Source organism: Scomber scombrus, chromosome 24, assembly GCF_963691925.1.
Source record: "Scomber scombrus chromosome 24, fScoSco1.1, whole genome shotgun sequence".
Lineage (NCBI taxonomy): Eukaryota > Metazoa > Chordata > Actinopteri > Scombriformes > Scombridae > Scomber > Scomber scombrus.
The window spans coordinates 7,355,987-7,373,113 of NC_084993.1; the positions used below are offsets into that span (position 1 = coordinate 7,355,987).

General features: G+C 42.8%; 1 protein-coding gene across 4 annotated transcripts in view; it reads right to left on the bottom strand.

Annotated features, from left to right (window-relative positions):
* LOC133976567 (histone deacetylase 4-like) overlaps positions 1–17,127 on the bottom strand; it is a 56,170-nt gene that overhangs the window by 3,650 nt on the left and 35,393 nt on the right. For all 4 annotated transcript variants that reach the window (XM_062414789.1, XM_062414790.1, XM_062414788.1 and 1 more), the window contains 17 exons: positions 11,527–11,655; positions 11,295–11,404; positions 10,558–10,692; positions 10,208–10,400; positions 8,041–8,264; positions 5,264–5,476; positions 4,504–4,699; positions 3,605–3,738; positions 3,398–3,500; positions 3,253–3,299; positions 2,769–2,876; positions 2,148–2,203; positions 1,801–1,888; positions 1,541–1,660; positions 931–1,028; positions 550–668; positions 242–375 (listed from right to left, as the gene is read on the bottom strand). In XM_062414789.1, coding sequence (XP_062270773.1) covers positions 242–375; positions 550–668; positions 931–1,028; positions 1,541–1,660; positions 1,801–1,888; positions 2,148–2,203; positions 2,769–2,876; positions 3,253–3,299; positions 3,398–3,500; positions 3,605–3,738; positions 4,504–4,699; positions 5,264–5,476; positions 8,041–8,264; positions 10,208–10,400; positions 10,558–10,692; positions 11,295–11,404; positions 11,527–11,655 — 2,207 coding nt within the window. The remainder of the gene's footprint in view (positions 1–241; positions 376–549; positions 669–930; positions 1,029–1,540; positions 1,661–1,800; positions 1,889–2,147; positions 2,204–2,768; positions 2,877–3,252; positions 3,300–3,397; positions 3,501–3,604; positions 3,739–4,503; positions 4,700–5,263; positions 5,477–8,040; positions 8,265–10,207; positions 10,401–10,557; positions 10,693–11,294; positions 11,405–11,526; positions 11,656–17,127) is intronic.

The following is a 17,127-nucleotide window of genomic DNA, read 5'->3' on the forward strand; positions in this document are numbered from 1 at the left end:
CCAAAAAAATGGAATTAAAATGAATGAAATCACTAGTTTTTAAAATAAAGACTTGTGATTAGGGCACATGAAAACATTGGATACCAGGAGTACAAATAGAAGGTTTTTGGGCCCGATTCAACACTAGAGATGGGAACATGCCCTCTTCTGTCCCATTTATCAGTTTCCTTCCTCTTTGATACAGCATGAAGGACACTCATTAGGATTCAGATCCTGCATGCTGGCAAAGTGACCTCCTTACCTCCTGGCCTAGCAGGGCGGCCACGCAAGCTTCAGAGGCGTCACAGATGGCGGTGAGGTCGTGACCCCCCTCCAGAGCCAGGACCACCCGGCCTCCAGCGAGGGTCATCAGCTGCCTGGTCAGATAGCCAAAACCTGAAGGACAGTAACAGAAAAGAGGTGAGTATACAGCATGGACATTTAAACAGGAACCAGATTTTTAACCTCTGTCAGTCTCCTAACTAATGCGCTCATGTTTACTTTTGTCTTGTGTGGGGCCACTGAAGGAGCGCCAGATAAGAAACACTCCTCAAATAATCTCATACGCACATTTGGACGTCAGGGTGTAGCCTCCCAGCGGTGGAGGGTGTCCTTCCACCGCGTCGAAGCCAGAAGACACCAGCACAATGTCCGGGGCAAACTCGTTGGCTATGGGCATCACCACTGACCTGAGAGTGGGAGGGTGGAGAAGAGAGATTAAACAGTGCCAATATTTCAATGTGCAATTAAAAGATACAACAGTATAAAATAATCAATAGTCGTAGCGAATGAAACAATAAGCTACTGGATGAAATTAAGACAGTCAAATGAAAACATAACCTTATTGGCACAGGTAAACTTCTTATTTTTCAAGTCTTTTTATCCCAAGTTCAAAACCAATCAAGACAAATTGTTTTATCTGTGTGTGATTTATAAGAGTCTATCTGGTACCTGAAGGCAGCCAGGTACTCTGCATCTCCCATGGGTGGGTCGAGACCTCCGGTGAAGGCGACGTTGACGTTGAACCCGACTCCAGGACCACTTCCCACCTGTAGAGGGGACCAATGCAATCAATACAGGACAGAAAGCCCCTAAAAGAACATGAAGTCCACTAGCTGAATTAATAAATTAATGAATATTCTGCATTGTATTATTTCATTTTATTCATTATAACTTATTTTTTTAATGGAACTGTATGTACACGGTTCCTAAATGTCCAAATACATATCAAATGTTTGTGAAATCAGGAGTACAAGAGTAATAAAATAACTGAAACGAGCTTCATGATTGCTTGTTTGATCAACGCAAAATTAATCAATAACCATTTTGGGAATTGTGAAAAGGCTTCTGAATTTCAGTGTCTCGGACCGTTTAAAGACGCCACCATAAACTGTTTCTATGCAACACTGGAAGTAAATATTACAACATATGAAAGACAATCATAGTTTAACAGTTTATTGTTTAAAGTGAACTTGCATAACAGAAGTAATCCAGATTGAATTGACTATTAAAACTGAACCTTTGTCCAAGACTGATTAATAATTAATAAACACACGCTCACCTCATCAGGTGCTCCGCTTCCTGGGAAGAAGTTGCCGTCGTCATAGCGATGCATAGACAGGTAAAGAACATTGGGGTCATCGTAGAACGCCTGCTGGGTGCCGTTTCCATGGTGAACATCCTAAATGGTAGGTAGTACACAAATTATGTCATCACAAACGTGCCAAAATTTAACTGTGTCAAGCTGATACTGTGAAATCAAACTAACTGCACCCTTTACGTCACATGACCGAGGAGAGAGAGAGAGGTGAGGTGACTCACCCAGTCCACGATGAGGATCTTGTTGACGTTGAGTCTCTGCTGCAGCAGTTTGGCGGCGATGGCCACGGAGTTGAAGTAGCAGAAGCCCCTGGAATGGCAACAAAGAGGAAGAAGCTGAGTCGCCATGCTGTGCCAAAGCACTTTCATGTTTTTATAATATCATTTTAAAACATATGAAAAATAAATAAAACAATTCTTCAAACAGCGGGCAGAATAAAGACACTCAGTGCTTTATGTGCAAATAAACTCAATGGTTTATATCATTTCTATTCCAGATGAGTCTGGAGTTTGTATATGCGTAGATTAAGTATCTACACCAGAGTACGGAGGTTGTGTTGTGGCCTTACATGGGAGTGCTTTCCTCTGCGTGGTGTCCGGGGGGGCGGACCACAGCAAAACCATTCTGGTGGACAGACAGAAAGGACAGGACAGGAGCCCGTTAGCCACCGCTTAGTGTTTCCTCTGCGTTTACAGAGCAGTGGCAAACCACCACTCGAAACATTGTAATTCAGCCAAAAACACACTCCAAAGCAGGAAACGCTGAGGAATACTGAACAGCTTGTGGTTAATGTACCAACAGTTTAACTACACTCACTCACTGATGTAATATTTTAGTGTCTGAGTTTTTCTTTCAAGAAATAACATTTCTAAAAGGACAGACAGTAGCCTTTGTTTCTTTCTCTCTTTCATGTCAAGACAATACATCCTAGTAGAATCATCATAAATCTGCAAGTATATCAAACAAATGTACTTCATGGGGTTTTCCTGGGGATGTGGGGTCAAGTAGTACAGTTTGAGGGTCATGCACTCATTTTCAAAACCCTTCATATAACTTATTCAGCTTTTATACCCAAAGTAGAAGTCTGCTCTATCTTTAAGATAAAAAAGCAACGTGTATTTCTTTTTGAACATGTGGAAAAGACATAAAGAGTTTGAGACAAAAACCAGACGAGCATGATCAAGGTTACCTTCAGCTCCCCAGTGGCCACTTTGAAGACCAGCTCCACCACGGAGCCGACAGCGAGCCGTGCCGCGCTGGAAGAGTGGACCTCGTTCCAAATGGTGTCGCTGTCCACCTGCAAAGACACGCACACACACACACACACACACACACTTATCATATCTGAACTGAATCCACAATATGGAAAGAATTGAGAGGAATTAAAGACACTAAAAAGTTCAAAAGTTAGAGCTGTTGTTTCCATTTAAACCAACTAAGAATGGTGCAAATACATTCCTATCAAATGATTCATTTATTTATATTGATCGTTTTTATAATGCATGCTTATTTTCTTTATTATATTGAAGATTATGGCATTACTTTGCCTTACATACAAAAGTTTCAATTGCCTGTGTTTGAAATGTTTTACAAATAAACTCATCTCTTTCAAACAACTTTGTTTTAGTTTTATACAACACTAAACTGCTGCTGCTAATGTTAGCGCGACTTACCCCCACTCCTCCACACGGTAGCCGTACAAACATGGGAGTGATTGAACCTGAAGATGGAGGAGAAATAAACATTACGATTAAGTACAGTTAGTAACTGGAGATGAGGAGTTGTGTAACCCTGCTGCTGCTGTGTGTGTAAACTTACAATCAAGTTTCTGTCGGAGAGGGTTGGTTCCATACAGCAGGACGTGGGCTTCAGAGTGAACCGTCTGCAGCTCTTCCAGTGTGGCCTTCCTCCCACGGATGCACTACAAAGACACACACACACACACACACTCAGGAACGCAGCTCTCACATAGTACACCGTCTACTACTTTGTGTGGTGTACAGTCCATTTGTAGTAGCGCCGTACCTCACACTGTGCTCTTAGTCCGGTTTCCTGCAGCCGCGACCAAATGCTCTGAATGCGGCCCGCGTGCTCCGGGTGACTGTTGGTGTTGCCGCACATGCACTGGTGCTTCTGCATTAGAGAGTCGTACACCAGGCCTGAGAAACCACACATATACACTTGTTAACAAAAAACATCTATTTCTATGTATAACTTTAATGTCACTGCTAATTGTTTAAAGTGTGTTGGCAAAGAGCAGGATGACAGTTTTAAGCTTAAAGAACTACATTTTTTTTTAAAGTTGAAGGACTTAATTCAAAAAGCAGAAGCAGATTCTCCCTGTTTCATCTTTCCTCTCATCGTCACTTAATAGATATTAATACAAAACAGTGACTGAAAAGCTTTGTATTCACATTCTGAAGCAACTTTGACAAGTTTTCTGCGCGGTTTGGTGCTGAGTGGGAGTAAAGTAGGCCAAACTATCTATAAAAATATCTACAACTTTGGTGCATGCATGCAAAAACAGTCACATTATGAAGCCCCTTCTCTGTTAAAATGTGAAACCATCTTATCAACACTGGAAGAGTTTAGTTTCTTTCCTCTAAAAGGGTGAATGCACTTCTACTTTTAGTAATATCTTCTTTGTTCTGAGTCAGATGTCTGAGAGGAAGAAAGAGTGGGAGAGAAAATGTACTCATCAGACACCATTACTACTGTTACCAGATAGAAGCTGGAGCCATTACACCATTTTTTTTGGCCCATTTCACCTGCTTTTTGGATGGAGATCTCCCCAGTGTACCAGGGAGGAATTGAAATTTGGAGCCAAAAAGTTCTCAAATGGATGCTTGAGGCAGACCACAGAGGCTGCTGTCATCAATAAACATTACTGGCAGTTTAACAGCGCTTTGAGATTTCAAAGTGACCTGTGGTGAAGCGAGGCTTGACAGGTGGATCGGGAGCTGGCACACTGATTGGGAAAGAGGAGGCAGAAGCTGGAGAGGACTGGGCCCTGGACAGGGGGCGGTGTCCCGGGAAGGAGATTGACAAGCCGGCAGCCTCCATGGAGGCCTGGTAGTTTCTCAGCTGGTGAATCCGTTGCTGCTCCAACAACAGTGCCTGCTGCTCACACACACACACACACACACACACACACACACACACACACACACACACACACACACACACACACACACACACACACACACACACACACACACACACACACACACACACACACACACAGACACACACACACACAGACAAACACAAAGAAAGAAGATGAATTCTGAAGTTATCGCTTACTGAAAAGCTTAAACTGTAAACGCATTAGGGGAAAAAAGGGGAGAGAAATTGCTTTGACATTGCAAGTTCAACTTATGGCCAAAAGATGGCAGCCAAAACATATGATGCAGCTTTGATTTTCTCTCAGCGTTTAATCACAGGGATGCCATGGGACACACACAGAGAGGCACATTCCCGCAGCCAAAATTACATTTCTGTGTCTGGTTGTTAAGGGTTTTTACCTCTGCGTGACTTCCAGGAACACCTATGATACATCAGCGCCAAGTATATCAAATCAGTTCTCCAAACCTTCATATCGATTCTCTCTCCTCTCATTTTACAGCTTTCAACTACAAACGTCTCACTTATTTCTTTTTTCTCCCTCGACCGCCCATCCTGTACCTGTCTGAAGAGGAGTTCCTGCTCTGCCTGCCTTTCCCTGTGTTGCTGTAGCGCCTCCTCCTGGAGCTCCTGCGGGTCGGGGGGCTCCTGCTTGATGGTGATCCCCGGCAGCAGGGAGCCGCCATCCTGGTGCTCACGTAGCTCCTCCTCCGTCTCCTCCGGGTGGCTCTGGTGCTGACGGCCCACAGGTGAGTCGCTGGGCTTGGCCATCATCTGCAGAGAGAGAGAGAGAGAGGGAGGAGGGAAGGGGGTCAGTGATGGCAGTGTGATGGGAAATTTATTTTAACAATCGAACAGCAGGATGTGACAAATCCCCTCAAATGTGTGAGGCTGCATTCAGAGAAGGCAACAGACAAACGGGCACGCTCTCCGCTGAATCAAATTCCTGGCAAATCGCTCCTTTCTCTGGAGCATTCTTCTTTTAACAAGCTTAATTTGGATTACGCAGTCAGATTGGTGTCTTGCTCATTTCAAACCTATCCGTTCTAATTGAATGCGAGTGGCCACTCTGCCGACTGTACTCCGGGGCAAAATGTGTCTCGTCGAACAGAGACATTCCACGCTCCCCGTTGTGTTGCTTTTCATCGACTCATTCCGGGACCTGCCGTTAACCAAGTTGTGACTCAGTCATCTATTCATTCACTTTTACTGACATTCAACCATTCAGAGGCCCATTCAATGCGGCGGAGTATGTGCCTCCGTAGTGTGAGCGTGTTTTTTATGATGTGGAGACAAACAGCGGGGAAAGATAAAACAGTGTTTGCTGGAAGTCTCAAGAGTAGGCTACAGCTACAGGTGGGTGCGTGTGTGTGTCTGTGTGTGTGGGAGGGTGGGGGTGTACGTGTGTGTGTGTGTGTGTGTTTCCCAGAGCTGTGAGCCTCTGGGTCCTCTGGCTCTGTGCCAAGGGACAGCATTGACGTCAGAGCATTCACCAGCTCTCATTCACCCCCCCTTCACACACCCGCAACCCCCCCCTCTACTGTTCTCGTCTTTGCGTCCAAATGAACTTCTCTTTCCCCCCTCATTTTTCACCTCCTCCCTAAACCCCCCACTCCCCCTCCTCTCTGCTCTACTTTCCCAGAAGCCTCCTCTCCAACCTGATGTTCTTCCTTTCCTTTTTGTTTCTGTCAGACTGGAAGCTCAGATAAGAGATACAGATCACAGAAAACACAGCAAAGATTCACAAGTTTATAGGGTGTCCAAGTGTCTACCGTTGGGCATGAGATACTCTATATGAACAAATATATTAAAAGTTTGTTTTTTTGTGACTAATTTTGACGTCAACATATTTGAGCTCTTGATTTCTGACCAACCAACGGCCTAAAATCTAAAATGCTTATGTAATAGTTTTTCCTTTTTGATTCCATCTTCTTCTTCTAATCCAAAATATTGTAATATATGTTCATACATTGTCTGTGTGTGTAGCATCATTGTGAAGCGCAGCATTGTGATAATTAAAATAAACCTTCAACCTTGAAATAGAAAGAAAATAGTTCGATATGTTATGTGCTCAGTAAATTAGATATGGTGGACAAAATATAGATTTTTGACAGTGATAGTGACATTATAATTTAACTCTTAGGTCAAACAAGTCTGTTTTCCTGTTGTGGAGACACACAGATGATCTGTACATGACTTCAAACTGTTCATCAACTTACTTCATTACTAATTGTATTATAAAGTTAAGAATAAAAAAGAAAATTGATCAAAAATACTCTGCATCCTCCTTTATTCTGATCATCTTAACAGGAAACAATGATTAATGTAGAAATCTATTTTTTCGTACTGTCAGAGCTGCAGAATCTGTCCTTGGTGTGCCACAGGCTGTTACAGATATGTTTGTGCGAAAAGCTGCCACTCGAGAGCTCTGAAGCATATGGAGAGAGTGAGAGAGAGAGAGAGAGAGAGAGAGAGAGCGGGGCGGAGGAGGCGGAGGAGGAAAGGAAATCCCTTGTTTCATCCGCCCACCTCTCCTCCAGCGAGTACTCTACTCGAATAGGTGAAGCCATCCACAAGCAGCGGCCGCTCGCTTCCTCCCTGATCATATAAGGCAATGGGCTTCCGCTCTGTTGCCATGGCAGCGGCGCAGTTACCTCGCAGCCCGTGGCAACTGTCTCGGGCCACAGTCACAGAAACGTGGACGCAAACATTCAAAAGACGAACGCTGCGATACACGTTAACCCATACATGCCTCCGCCTACTTGTAAACAAAAATACTACATAGAGCGAAGCGGAGAGAGAGAAACGCGTGCAAGAAAACGCCAGAATAAAAAAAAAATCAAGGACTTTACACACATACACAATAAACCCGCCTACACAAACAGCTACACTACACCTCCTGTGCTGACCCTCTGTGGCTTACAGGACAAATGAATTAATCAATGTATTTGAATATGATGTCAGATCTGCACGACCCCTTCCATCAGCTGCCTTCAGTAGTACAGTGAGAAAACTGCTCACAACATGTTGTACAACTAGTATATCATACTTGTATTGTACTTGTGAATATATTTAAGGTGTAGAGAGTGTAGAGGGGAACAGAAGGACATTCTCTTGACATTTAATACTCATTTGCATTAAAAAAAAGAAAGGTAGGAGCAATTTAGAAGTTAATATTTACATTGAAAGTTTATATTTAATAAGATTTTGTTGGTTAAAGGTTGGGTTACAGAGTAAAGTGTTTTTGATGTTTAAATAAGGGCAATTGTGCTTTGATAAAAAGACCAACAGATATAGTGGGGAAGAAAAGTCACCCAGTATCTCCAGTCCTCTCCTACCTTGTTGAGGTGGAGCTGCTGCTGCTGAAACTGCTGCTTGTGCTTCTCCAGGAACTGCTGGTGCTGCTGCTGGACCACCAGCTGCTGCAGGGCCAAGGCCTGGGCGTGGGCCTGGGCCGCGCTCCCCTGGGGCAGCGGGGCAGACTGGGTCCTCCCCAGGGGCCGGTGCTGCCGCTGCAGCTTGGCCATGGAGGCCGCCGATGACATGGACAAGCCGCTTACGCCTGCAGTCGGACACGGAGGAGAGAGGAGATGTTAAGAGAGAGGAAGGGGGAGTGGGGGGTGAAGTGAAACCCAATAATAGATAGTAGAGAGTCATGTCCCTGGTGACAGTTCGCTTCTGGAGAACAGAGGATGCTTTGTTTCAGTCTATGTGCTTGATTTATGTTCAATTAAGACACAACAGCTTCCATTTTCCTGTCATCAGTGTTTGCATCTTTGTTGCATGTCTCCCTCGCCTTGTTTCCTGTCTACCACTTCACTATCAGCTGTCTTATAAAAGGCAAAAATACCAAAAATAAAGTGCATCATTCTCACATTAAATCAGAGAATTTCATCTGGCAGCACAACCTCATTTAACAAGTAAACTTCCAGGATCTTATTTATTTTCTTATGGAATTGGACTTTGTTGAATCAAGAAGGCAATATACCAAACTCATCCTGCACTTATCCTGGATCTATTATGTCAAGGTGTCCACAACACCCAGTGATCATCTTAGCAACCCCTCTTAGCAAAGGAAGATTACATGTTTCAAGCTAATAAGATGTTACAGGACTTTCATATCAGAAAAAAAAATCATCTGATTTTTTCCGTATTTGAATGAAGTTTCTAAGTACAGAGGATGTTGTATTTCTGTACAGACTTTAAAGCCCCCCGAGGCAAATTGATGATTTGTGATACTGGGCTCTAAAAGTAAAATTGACTTCACTGTGTCAACCATGGCATGATGACATGTCTTCCTGTCACTCCCAAACACATTAACCCTGTGAAAAACTATTTAAACCAGGTGTCACAATGATGCCTGATTCTGCACTTGCATGATCTGTTTGAAGCAGCTGGTTTAGGGGAAATGTGACAAGAACAAATTTTTCCAGATTAAAAATCAGAAGCAAAGACAGATGTCAACTCAACAAGCCTGGTCAGAAAAGACCTGAGCTGCACCGATGACAACACCACATTTTTAAATAAGATGCACGTACATCAACACATGGATTCCTTATTCTACTCTTACTGGTGTTGGACCTAAGATTAGTTAGCAGATGTATTTGTGAACCAAATAAAAATGTCCATCTGTGCCGCCACACTGTGATTTTTTTTTTTATTGTGATGATTCGAGCTTGGAAAAAAGTGAACAGCTGAGAGCATTTGCAGTGTTTTTATCCTGGTGAAAAAAGCAAGAAAACAGCCTCAATCAAGTCTGGGAAAAGATGTGAGAAGGTTGATCACTGAGCAAATTACTTGCCTAACCGAGTATTTTCAAATTGTTTTGGAAAAAAAGAGCCTGCTGATGTTTAGAAACCACGTCATAGTGGAGTAGGAAAGAGTTGGAAGAAAGTAGAAAAATAAGCTTTTTCTTGCATCTATGAGAAAAATCTTCCAGCAGTTTTGAATGAATATTATATCTGAAGTGAGAGGTAATTTATTGCGTTTGTCCTGTAAAAATTCACCCTCCGCTCCAGGCCTGTGTGTGGGCGCACACACATCCTTGTGTTATATTTTGGTGGGTTTTTTTGTACGTATTATTTTGCGCGTGGATACACACAAACATGCGTCTGTATGTGCGTCATTGCCCATTCACTGCTAATGTCCCGCTGAAAATAGCAGCGCCGATGTTGTAGTCCGTGAATGAGCTGATGGGAAAGGGCGCACAATGCGGCCGTGTCATACTCTCATAGCGTACGCTGACATATGAAAGGAGCTCATTAGTTTGAGCTAATGAATGGACGTCTGTCAGTGTGAGGGGGCACATAGTGTACCATGAGCACACATCTCTGAGTGTGGAGATGCTTTTCTTTTTTTAGTGTGTCGCCAGACTGAGACTGAACAATACTTTCAGTAGTAGCTGCATTGACATCAACTATACCCCGTGTTTTACCCAACTTTTTTGCTACTTTTTCAACTTTGAATCACTACTAGCTTCAGTAATATGACCGTTACTACTCCTACCTGTCACCAGGGGGCTCTGTGCTGGACTCTGCTCCATGAGCACCATGTGTTGCAGGAGTGGACTGTGCCCACCGTGCCCGCCTGTTCCCGCTCCTGCCTCGGCTAGGTAGGGGGTCAAGTGGCCACCGGAGAGGAAGGGAGGGCTGAGGGAGAGGGCCGGCTGCAGACCTCCATCCTGCTGGGCTGAGGTGACCTGGAACAGAAAGGGAGAGAGAGAGTGAACAAAACAAAAACACTCCCGATGCTGAATACAAATAAGAAACACATTCACATAAACAAATTCACAGTTAAATATATTCAGAGTCAGTCTGCTAGCAATTTCGCCGGCTTGGCAGCAGTTTGGTCCTTACATTGGAAGCAGCAGTGGCCGTGGCTGTGGCGGGCAGCCCCAGGGTGATGTTGGGTAAGGATGGTGAAGTGTAGAGGGACAGCTGGTTAACGGAGCCCCGCTCAGCACCGCTGCACAGCCTCTGGGCCAGAGATGCCTGGGAAGCACATTTAAATGATTTATCTGTGTTTGCATCATGAGCAAAAACCAAAAAAAGCCCAAAAAACACCAGCACAGGGGCAAACACTGCAGTCGTGAGCTTCACTGGCACCCTGGCAGTAGAAAATCATCAAGTGTCCTCCACACTGCCTAGTGCATTAGTGCCCCTAATGGCTGCCACAAATAGCATCTTGCCAGCTCCTCAGCCGTCCTCCTCCTCTGCAGTGCCGTCATCTGAAGATCTCATTTATACAGTAGCATGTACATGCTATATGCTGCTAAGTTTAAAAGCTAATAGCACCTGCACTGACAGAAAAGGGTGTGTCTATTTTATTTTATGGCCAAAACAAATATTGTGCCTTTACATTATGTTGCAAATTACAATTATTGAATCCCCACATGAAAATATATCAGCATTTTACAGATCATGTGACTGCAACAAGTTACTTCAAAGAGGAACCTCGATTGTATGTGAGCTCGATGACAAAACTAACACTAAATGACAGATCAATATCAGCTCATATACACTAAAGTGAGTGGTTACTTGAAGTGTGTGTGTATGTGTGTGCGTGTTTGCATGTGTGTGTGTGTGTGTGTTACCTCCGTGTTGTTGCAGAGTGACACAGTGATGCCGTTCTCATTGGGGATGTTATTGGAGCTGTTATTCGGGGAGCTTGGGCCTGAGCCAGGGGCGCTGCTACAAACGGAGTCTGAAACACAAAAAGCATAAAAATCAAATACATCCAGTCATAAAAAAATTAAAAAATAAATAAAGACAGCAGCCTAGAATAAAACTTTCTGAATGCTGAAAAGCTGTCTGTGTGTCTCGTACCTGCCATGTCGAGGGAGCGTTTCTTGGCGGAGGTGATGGGGCTGTCTCGACGGCGCAGCAGCGGACTGCTCCTTCGCTCGCTCACCTTCTGCTTCAGCCTGGAGCGCAGCTTCAGGTTAGGCTCAGAGGCTGAAAGGAAGACGGAGAGAGACAAACCAGACATTAGAGGAATTCAAGTCTTCACAATCATATCTTGCACCATGAGTGTAAATACTTTAATACAGACAACAGGTGGTAGAAGTCGCAAAGTGTTCATGCAGGACAACATCACTCACAGTAAAAAGCTGAGTGAGAAAACAGGGTTTCAGGGCTTTTATTACAGAATACAGGTGAGAAAAATGACATTAAAAAGACTGTGATGCCAATTTCATAATTTAATAAATAAAAATGAATAGTGTATTAATGCTCTGAATGGAACAAATATGAAAGTGGTCCCTCCTATTGGTTGTTAATTTGGAGCCAAATCAGTATCTGATTATCTGTTGGACTAATGATGAGGTGTGTCAATGCAGTTGCAGCCTGAGAAAGGCCAGAAGCTGCTTTGCTGTTTCTCTTAATCAATGATTCTGTCTAGAAATTAAACTCACACATCCTTACATTTTGTACGCTTAGTGTGCCATTAAACCGTTAAACTGCAACATCCCTATTTGTTTCTGCTGCCTCTAACTGGTTGATTTTAGTTTCATGCCAAACGTCAACACTCCTGTCAAACCTCCTTGGAGTTAAATAGATAACTGGCGGCTGTGCAGCTTTGGACGAGTCAATCCAACGGCTGGGAGAGTTATTTGAGCTACAATCTCACAGGCTTTCAGCTTAAAAAGGGAGCTGTACACATTGATCTGTCATGGAGCACCTTCCAAAGAGCCGCGCTGTTATGAAACCTGTTTGGGAGACAAACTGTTACATGCCGCTATTCATTTACTGTGCGATTCCTCCCTGTTCTTTCAGATGTCCTCTGTACAAGCCAAATTCTGATCCATTTTCCTAAAGACAGTGCAGCTAAAAAGCAATTAGCTTCAATTTGGGAGCCATGTCTGATTGCCTAAAGGTCTTTTGGTCTTTTGTGTTGCTGTCACGGACTTGTGAATGGAGACAGGGAGAAGGGAACAGCATGTCACCTTGGCTCCAGCCATGGAGGCTAATGCTCTGTTTACTTTGCCCTGCCAATCAGTGGCCTCGGATAATTTCACTATTCATTATCCAATTTTTAAGGAGGGCTCCGAATGTAGTACACCGCTAACCCTGTTTATTACATAACCAGATTAATCTGCTACTATATTTCTAACAGGTACAAATACTGAAAAGCTACCAGCTACTGGGGAAAACATCCATTAAAAAATCTAAATTTCAGGAAACATTCATCAAAACATGAACTTGTTCCCATTTCACAGTGTCAGGTAAAAATAAATGTGTGGAGAAGAGTGAAGTGTGAAGTGTGAAGTGTGAAGGTACAGTAGCACAAAGTGGGGGGGAGAACTCAGTCCAGATGGAGTCAAAACTAATTAATTTGATGGAAGTTTCTAAAGCCAGTTTACTATAAATCAGGATTTCTTATTTGAATGTACCAGATTTTCAATTTTTGGAAGTAATTAAGATGTACTCAAACAGAATTTGCAAGGGTCTAAAAAAATAGAGGCCAACATGATATAATGGACACTTAATGAAGCGTGAGACAATGATGAGTTTTGAAATAAGATAATAATAATGTATTTATGTCTTTATGAGACATCTTCCTTAATCCACATTTTGTACAGACTAAAAGATAAAGCTTGCTCCCCTTGATTCCCTTTAAAGTGCCCCACACCTCCCACCTCCCACCTCCTTTGTCCAACAATCTAGCGTTTGCTTTGGTCCAAGGCAGCAGAGCATGTTTCTAATCTAGACCATAAACTGCAACTCTGTGCTTCAAGCTGGCTCCAATACAAACCAGTAGGTGATGCCACACCTTGCTACATCTGACTCATACTATTGGTTTATCTCAACTGTCATAAGGAATAACATTAAGATCCTAACCTCAAATCATTTCTGTCACATGAATTAAAACAAATATGACTTTCTAGAGAGATTCTATTTCGATATTTTAGGAGGGAAACTAAGTTATGCCTCTCTCGTCGTGACCAATGTTGAATATCAAAAGGCCATAACTTTGATCTCGAAATCTATCACAAAATAAAAAGCCATTACAGTCATCACCATTTCATTTAGAGCGTGCAAGACTAATGACAGAACTTATTTTCTCCGGATTTGATCAATTGACAGTGTCTGTTGGTGAGGATAACAGCAAAGGGACAGCTATCAGCCTGTTGCAGGAGTGTAATTAGGTTCTTGTTTCCTTCAGCAGAGTAAAAGACAAATTTGAAAAGGTGAATGATCCAGTATGACAGCACCCAAATAATCACAGCAAAGATTTGGTGAAAGCTAAGTAAATTGGAGAAAATGTCAATACCTGCGAGAGAGGTTTTCTATGCCCTTTGAGTGGACAAAGAAGAAAACAACATCGTGTGGTGCTTACAGAGAAGAATGATACAAAGCCGTGTTTTAGAAAGAAAATCTTGTATGAGTCACATTTTAAGTACGCTGCGTGACAAGTGTGACGAAGATGTGTCTTCTCTAATTCTCTGAGCTGCTAAGATGTCTTTGTAAATGATTGCATAGAATTATTTCCACTTTCATAGATTAATTCAATCAAGCAAAGTAAGACATGACACGACTTAGCTACATGAAATGATTGTTATTGTAGCCTTGCATTACATGACATCCAAAATGACCAGATCACTGGTATTTTTTTTAACTATTCTTTGGAAATTGAAGGCTTTGTTGCAGGTCTTATGGAGGCATGAGCACAGACAATCCCACATCATATCAATGCACAGATGGAGCATGTTGCCTCATTAAAAAGGGCCTCACAACAGAGGTGAAAGACTGTGAATTCACTGAGTGACATCCTGTATTCAGACAGCCGCTTGTTGCTTTGTAGTCACGGCTGAGCTGTTAAGTCTGGTTTGCTGTACAGCACCAGGCTGCCTATGTGCTACCCACATGAAGACCCATTGCCCCAGTTAAGCTACAAAAACATCCCACATTTGATCATCAATGAAAAGACAGGAACAGTGTGTCTTGCTCTGTCTCCAACAAAGAGAAGAACAGTAAGTTCAAGGGCCTCAAACTTTCCCACCCTGGCTGGATCTTTGTGAGGCACTCATGTGTATGTGAGTATGTGTTACAGACGAGACATACTGTATATTCATGTGATGCTTTCTCACCCTTAGATCTGTACTGCATAAGGAGGGTCAATTATTTTAAATGATGCCATTTGGCAGAAGCTCAGGTTTTCAGGAGGCACCTCGTCACGCACTTCATCTATAGGTGATGGTATTTTATTAAAACTATCATAAAAGCAATAAAGTTTAAATCCTTAAAGGGGATATGTCTTTTTTTCCTGTTATTTATATCCTGTTATGATGTTGGATGTCTATGTTCAACATAGTAAAAAGTCCAAAACTTGAAATGGACATATGCAGAAACGCCACCTTCAAGTACAAAGAAAGGGCTTTGGCTTGATGTGAATGCTGTAATGTCACCTATATGTCCACCTTGTGATGATGTTAGAGCGTTTTTCTGCATGCTCAAAGAGCCGTCAGTAAGGATGCATTTAAGAAGCTTCCATTTCCAATTTACGAAGCTGCAGGAACCAATCAGAAGACAGAAGGTTCATTTGGAGGGGGGCTATTAAAGAGACTGGAACTACAATGGCCAGTTTCAGCAGAGGTTGAACTGAGGGGCTGAATAAAGGGCCGTAGATCACCAGAATTTAAAAAATAAACCTGGAAATGCACATATGTTCTCTTTAAGGTTTTCAGAAAATTAAACCCTGTTTTTTTAACTATTCATGGTCATCATTCAATGCATTCACATTCAGCTCTGTATATAGTAGTTTTCATTTTTAGTGGCAGAGTCCGCCATTCCTGTGCAAATACTACCTGAATTCTACCTATGCATGTAGGATTTACAGGCAATAATGCAACATGTAATCCAGTGTTACCGTTTCTAATCTTATCTCATTGTTATCAGCCTTACTGTTTGGCTTCCATTGTGAAGGAGTCACAGTGTACACAAGCAATGCATTTGTCATCGAGGTTAGCGCTGACAACAATCACTTGTGCCCTGCTGTTGTGTGGAAAACTACCCGCTCAATGCGCAGCATGAAATCAGATCTTCTTTATCAACGTGAGTTTGTTTGGGTGCACTATAAATAGATGGATAAGAGTATCAGCTGCACTACTTTTCTAAAATGTAAAAGGGGAGATGGGAGATGCACAAAAGAGCGCTGTTGCTTCCCCTTGACCGTTGCTGGGAGTCCTGGGTGCCAGTGTGCTCTACTTTATGGCCAGGCGGTGATATAAAAGAGCCTCTAACCTCTCCCAAGCTGGCATTACCATAAGTAAACCCCGCAAAGCACGTCATCGCTGTAGGCAAATATTAGGGTGGCACAGGTTTTTTGCTCTCACAATCCTCAGCCTTATAGAAATCAAGGGACGAACTGACACTCCAGGGACAATCTTTTACTCCCCTCCATCTTCCTGGCTTTTTTTTTTTCCTTCTCCACATTAAGCAAGATTTTGGGAGTGTGGCATCATTGTGCCACTTGGTGGATTTAAATTAAATCCTGCTTGCCAGCTCTCATCGTCTGTGCTCTCATCTTCTGTTGCTCCGCTTTTAAGAAGAAACCAACACTCCCTCCATCCTCAAATGTTTTTCTTAATAAGAAAAAAACGTGTCTTGAGGTCTTTCTAAATAGTCAGTGAAGCCACCAAAAGCTTCTCCACTCAGTTTCTCTCTCCATCTTCCTGATTATCACACTTCATCCTTCTCACCTCAATATCTCTTCTTTTTTTTTAATTCTTCTCTTCCTCACTTCTCTTCTTCTTTTGCTCTCCCAGGGTGGAATGTGGCTGTGTGGGCCAGTGTCAACTGTGGTCTATCTGCTGTGGTGGCCAGCAGCCCAAAGACTCAGAGTCAACAGGGCTGAAGCGCTGGCTGAAGCCGCCTGCCGCCGCACTAAGTGAATAATTGCACTGTAAGACGACCGCCGCTTCACGACTACACCACCGCACACACCACTCACACTTCACACACACACATACACTAAGCTGTACACATACACACACCTGACGGAAACACACAGCAAACAGCTGGTTTCACTCTGTAAAGGTTTCGGTACTTTGAGCAATAAGCCTGAAGACGTTAGATTTTAGGCCACAAGAAACTCTTCTCCAGCTGCACATTCTGCAGCATTTTAGCAGCTCTAATGACTTTTGACAAGATATGTCACCCGTTTAAAAGAAAACCTTGGATCTATGCAGAAGCACTGTCGCTACTTAAAGTAGTGTGTCACTGCTTTAAAGTGCACTGAGTTAATAAGTGCAGAGATTAGTCAATCAAAAAAATATTCATCTGCAACTACTGATAACAGGTTAAACATTTAAGTTGTTTTTTCAAGCAACAACACCAAACATTTGATAGTTCTGGGTTCTCAAATGAAAGAATTTGACACATTTTTGGCCATACATTATAAATTACTTAAAAGGGGGGCTTATTATG